The sequence below is a fragment of the Nannospalax galili genome, unplaced genomic scaffold (genome assembly GCF_000622305.1).
Source record: "Nannospalax galili isolate Female #2095 unplaced genomic scaffold, S.galili_v1.0 scaffold475, whole genome shotgun sequence".
Classification (NCBI taxonomy): domain Eukaryota; kingdom Metazoa; phylum Chordata; class Mammalia; order Rodentia; family Spalacidae; genus Nannospalax; species Nannospalax galili.
Window position 1 is genome coordinate 2,477,204 of NW_008339435.1, and position 6,000 is coordinate 2,483,203.

The window sequence follows — 6,000 nt, forward strand, 5'->3', positions numbered from 1 at the left end:
GTTGAGTCTCTGGCTGTATGATCTTCCACCATCTGCTCATAAAGTATACATTCCCAGTGACACCTTTGCTGACTGCGCTGATTTGTTTTCACATAGTCCTAGGCTTTTTCTCTTCCTTCTTCAGGTTTGGCTCCTTCCGGTCTGTGCTCCTACGTGAAACCTGAGCAACATTAAGGCTTTCAGGGCTTTTCTTGGTCTTTCCTTAAAAAGACTTGGTAAATTTGCATGTCTTATAAATCACTTCTTTCGTTTTCTTTTTAATTAAAAAAGATGCTATTAAATATATCTATCCCTGTCTTCTGCACTTTCAGTCTCCTTTTGACATTAAATTTGACAGCCTAACTAAAAAAATTATTTACAGTGCCTATACGCCTCATTCAGGTTACCACAGTCTAGTCTTTTACTAGTGATTTTGGTATATCCTTAAGTTAAAACCAGTGAGAATAATTAGTAAGTTTCTTGGACCAGGTACTTTGGTCCAATTTTATTTGTTTACTACAGGTATCTTATTTGGCTTTATGAACAAAGAATTTACAAATCATATGTTGCTTCTAATTGTACATAAAATGATTGGTGTTATTTTATAAATAAAAATAATCTACCCTTCATGTATGGGTAAAAACCGAAAAGTCTTTACAGAGAGTGATGTGAACATGTGAAGGCCATGTAATGTACTCATCTCAGGCTGTGTAAGTAGTCAGTAAAATTCAAATGGCTGTCAGAGTTCAAAACTTAGTGTTCCTATTTATAATTCTTGAGTGTAATAATGTTCCACTTAAATCACTTTCTAGGTGATTGGGATGTTAATAATCCTTCATCTTCCAGTGTCATTTATGATGAACTGCCACCACTTCTTCCATCTTCACATTCTGCTTCCACATTTGAAGAGTCTCATGTGCCACTGACGGAAGACTCTCCGATGAGAGTTCAGATATGTGAAAAGACAGAAGAACTAAAGGACACTGTAGCTGAAAAGAAAAGCACTTTAAATGGAAATCAGCCTGAGAAGTATCAGTTTCTTCCCCAGAAAAATGTGAACAAGAGCGATCCACCCAGTAGTCAGGGGCCCAGTGACAAGACGAATCTACCAAAAGGAGAGAATGGTGTTACACGAAGAGGTAGATCTGCTAGTCCCAAAAAGTCAGCTAATCGGTATGCAGGGGAACATTTGGAAAAGATTTCTAGCCCTCTAAAAAATGACCCCAAAGGAAAACCCAGAGATCGATCAGTTAGCCCTAGAAAAGGAGAGAATAAAAGTCAGATCATCACCAAGGCAGGTTCTGGACAAGGTCATTACAGAAAAGGCAGAGGGCGGTCTTCTAGCCCAAAGAAACAGCAAAAGATTGAAGGAGGCAAAGGCCCATCAAACACTGAAAACAGATTATCAGAGGGTGGAAGCCGAAGAGCAGTGGGCCACACTAGTGACAGTGCTGAACAGCTCCCAGATGGGAAAAAAAAATCAGGGGTTGTCAGGAAAGATCTGAAGCACAGTCAGCTGGGAAAAAACAGAGCAAGGTCTCCAGAGAAGAGCGAGAGAATGGATGAAAATATTCTTCCATCCAAAAATACCAGTAACAGTGCTAGTAGGGTAGATTCTGAAAACGAAAAAGGAAAGAAGGCAACCGCAGGAGAAACAGGTTCCAGTAAAGATAAGATGGGAGAAAAGGTCCAGGTGTCAGAAAAGAAGCTGAAGCAGGAACCTGAAGAGAGGATGGTGTTGAGTAAAACAAATGATCACAAAAGGAAAGAACCAGAGGGGGCGGGCAGATGGAAGGAGGGTGCAGGGGGCAAACCTGAAAGCTCTCCAGTTAGGAAAGCACCCATAACACCAGGGCCCTGGAAGGTGCCAAGCTCAAATAAAGTGACAGGCAGTACTGGTGTGGCTGACAAACAGCTGTAACCTTCCATACAAAACAAAGAAAAATAAGTTGTAATCTTTTCTTTAAAAAAAGAATTTTTTTCCCCTCAAATTCTGAAACACTTAAGTAGGTTTAAATTGGAGCATCAAGGTAGCAAGACTGCATGAAGGGCCTCTGGGTTGCCAAGACCTGCAGTTCCCTGGCCGGCTACCCTCCCCTCACGCTCAGGAAGGAGCTGCATGCTCATTTGACATGCCTGCTCAGCTCAGCACCGAGAGTGTCTGAACAAATAACATGCTGATATTAACAGTGTGGTCACAACTCACTTTGTATTCGTGCCAAGTTATCTACTGTATCATGTCTGTTTATCCTTCCCATTCAGATATTTCCAGTCATGAAACAGTTTAGTTTGGCTTGGAAGTTGATGTTTTCAAATAGCATGTTGCATGTTTACAGAGAGAAGTATTTGAGTTCTTGCAGACAAAGAGATTATTAGCTCATCATTAAAGACTGCACTTGCCTCTTCCAACAGCTACTGATAGTGTCCTAGTTTTAAAATATAACTCAAAAACATCACTACTTTAAAGGGAAGGTCAAATATTGATGCTTTCTTATGGCTTTTAAATTTGCTTAAATAAGGTGTTTCAAATAACTGTCCAAAGATACTCCTTAAAATGGAATGTTCAAAATGAGAAAGTACCTTAAGCAGCAGAATTGACCGCCTCCTGCCTTGTTATCCAGCCCACCCTTGTTATCTCAGACCACCTGTTGTCCTGAGCAACCACAAGGCAGCATGTGGAAGTACTGCTTGTTTCTCTTTAAAGAAAAACAATTTCTGGATATTCTGATTATATCTGCTACTAAAATCATTAGTCTTACATACATTATTTGAAGGGTCAAAATATTATATAGATTTTGTGAGGGACTTAATCATGAAGCCAGTTTCACAGTTCATTGCCAAAGCACCAGCTGCCGTGGTACAAAGGAGTTCATCTGGTGGCAGATGTGCAAGTTTAGAGGTTTTAGAAGCAGAGCCTTCGTCAGGCCTGCCCTGCAAGTCAGGACTAATGTGGTAGAATGTGTGTGTTGGATTTTAATTTCTAGCTATATTAGCTTTATTTAAAAAACAAAACCTTTTGAGTTCTTTTCTAAAAGTCTAATAAAAATGTTTGCTGGAAGTAGGAGACAATTTTTAACCTCATACAGTAGATCCAGATTTGTAGTCTCCTAAAGCAGCAGTGAACAGCATCTATTACTACAGCCACATTCTCAGAATGAAACGATCTATGGAGGATTGGAACACATTCTGTTACCCTGGGTTCATCTTGTTGTAAACAAACACATTATGTCAGGTCTTTCCTCTGCAAGTCTGACTGTGAAACTCTACTTAACTGTACTGGCCCCTGTAGATAATACATGCTTCCCAGTGTTGAGACTTCTGAAATCCCCTTCCATCCAGAACTATACTTACCCACCCATCTTATCTTAACTACTTCAATAGAACAAAATTAGGAGGCTTGATAAATGCTAAGAATTTAGTACTACAGAAATGATTTATTTTCCCTATAATCCACTATTAGTGATACAAATCCTATTTTTATTGTTAACTGTAACACAATTTTGATGTCATATGTTGTCAGTCTGATGTGGCTCTTCCTTTCTAAGTAATCTGTCACTGTACTGATTCTACACTGACTTAGCAATGTGGCCTTGGAATGCTGAGCAAAATATGGATGTATTGGTTGTAAATGTTTATATATGTACAGCACCTTTATATATACACTTGAGGTTCTGATTAGAGAAAGATCTGTAAATCGCTCGTTATTTTTTATATAGATATTAAAAAAAGAAAAAAAAGTTCATGCCCTGCTTTTCATTGACTGTCAGCTTTCCATGTGTGGAGCTGGTTCCCATCACCATCTGAATCAAATACATTTTGTCCCTACAAATGCAAGTATTCAAAATCTTAGAATCAGATAGCCTCAAAACAGTGTTCCTTTACCATGTACACTTGAATTTCATATATGGATAAAAGTTTTGAGTTAAGCTGGGCATGGTGGCGCACGCCTCTAGTCCCAGCACTTGGGAGGCAGAGGCAGGCAGATCTCTGTGAGTTCAAGGCCAGCCTGGTCTACATAGTGAGTTCCAGGACAGCTGGAGCCACAGGGAGACCCTGCTTCAAAAAGACCAAAAAAAAAAAAAAAACAAGTCTTGAGTTAAAGAACATACCTTTTTTCATATTTCGTTGCAAAGAAATTTCTTCCTCTATCAGGGAGAAAAGACATTTTATCTTACTGGAAATTTAGTTACTATGCATTTGGAATGGACTAATGGCATGAGACCACTTACCACAAGATCACAGAATTCAGTGGCAATTCACATTCTTAAAGATCATTTTTTTGTTTACCTTTTAGATTGTCTAGACACTATTTCTTTCCACTTTTAGTATACTTTTCTGTTGCTGTCATTAAAAACAAAAAACCATACCAAGGCAACTTATAGAAGGAAGAGTTTATTGGGCTTATAGTTCCGGACAGAGGGATGAGAGTCCATCATGGCAGAGGCATAGCAAGAGGTAGCCAAAGCAGAAAAATGAGTGCTTACATCTTCAGGCAGGCACAGGAAGCAGAGAGAAACTAGAAGTGGGATGTGGCCTTGTGGTTTTGAACTCTCAAAGCTCACCTCCAGTGATGTGCTTCTTCCAGCAGGGCCACACCTCCTAAAGGTTCCATGGCACTTCCCAAATAACTCCAGGAGCTGGGGACCAAGTGTTCAAATACTTAGAGTCTATGGGGACATTCTCATTCAAACCACCACAGAGGCAACCACATGGAAATCCAGGAAAGGTCTGAATAGAAATTGTGTAAGTCTAGTTTCCATATTTTAAGCTCATTCATGTGGCTGTGGGGAAATGACTGGTCAGCCATAATGGACACCCACAGGTAGAGCTGAGCAGCCCACATGACTGTAAAAGAGGCTTAAGCTAGTAGCAGAGAAAATGCAGAACTGGATTAGATATGGATTCTTTGGCTGAGGAACTGTGTAAGCTCCATACCATTTACTAAGGTGAGAAAAATGTTCTGTCCCACCTTAAAACTAAAAATGGGGGGGGGATTATTTAAAAGTGTTTCAACACAAAAACACAACTCACCTCAATGGGGATAAGAGATAGTTTATTTTGGAGCCAAAATAACCAGCCCAGGAACAGAAATTCAGGTTACCCCAAATTCCATGTTCCAACATGGTAACAGTTTCACGAAGTTTTTATATATAGTAACAACAAAGAAAATCAAATCAAGAAAACTTTCCAAATACATTACTGGAGATATCAGAGAGGCAGGTTTATGGCAATGTGGGGCAAATTCTGCCTTAGATTGCTATCAGACAGACTTGGGCCTTGGCTTGGTAAAGGCTGGTGGTCTGCTAAGTTATACATTTCAAAGGTTTTTATCTGTTTGTCACAGGATGTTAAGTCAGCAACAGGGGTGGTGGGCAAGGAATGGCTATTTAGGAGGCTAAAGATGGCCCCAGATGAATTATAAATAGGCTCTGGACCTGCAACATTCCAAACTCCACAGTTACTGAAGTGCTAATCAATTAATCAGCCTGCAGGAGGTTCAGTCCAAGAAACTTTTTTTATCTGGGAACTTTGATTCACAAGTGGATGTTAGGTTCTGGACAAAGAACACAAACTGATAGTATTAAACAAGGCAAACCCCAGGACTTCCCAGATTATTGCCTACAGGTAATCTCTGGGCTGCAGTATAGAAAGGAAGCCAAAGAAACCAAGTAGTCTTGTTGGTTTGAGAAGACTGCACTGGGAAGGAACACCAGGGCAGGAAAGAGAAAGAAGGCAGTTGCAAGAGCTCCAGGGATATGCAGAAGGGTCTCCCAGTCTTAGCTGAGTACCAAGTGGCACAAGCACAAGAGGAAATACTCCAAACAAAAAGAACCACCAAGCAGAAGCAGGCAGGAAAATTGCAGAAGTTCACACAGGGCTGGGACCACACAGCCAACTTGGGAAAACTTCACCACAAACAGAAGACCAGGTACAGTGCTCGGAAAAATTTTTCTTCAACAGCAAAGTTAACCTGAGCCTGATGTCCCTGGCCCACCTCCCAAGCTTAAAAGCAATCCTTGA

The 6,000-nt window shown here is 40.3% G+C and overlaps 1 protein-coding gene across 3 annotated transcripts in view; it reads left to right on the forward strand.

Annotated features, from left to right (window-relative positions):
- Magi3 (membrane associated guanylate kinase, WW and PDZ domain containing 3) overlaps positions 1 to 3,910 on the forward strand; it is a 271,037-nt gene extending 267,127 nt beyond the window's left edge. Inside the window, exons 21-22 of one of the 3 annotated variants that reach the window (XM_017798421.2) lie at positions 125 to 215; positions 792 to 1,079. In XM_017798421.2, the coding sequence (XP_017653910.1) occupies positions 125 to 174 (50 nt within the window). In that variant the 3' untranslated portion in view covers positions 175 to 215; positions 792 to 1,079. Of the gene's footprint in view, positions 1 to 124; positions 216 to 791 lie in introns of all 3 variants that reach the window. The other 2 variants (XM_029563987.1, XM_017798420.2) reach the window with 2 other exon arrangements.
- The last annotated feature ends 2,090 nt before the right edge of the window (positions 3,911 to 6,000 follow it).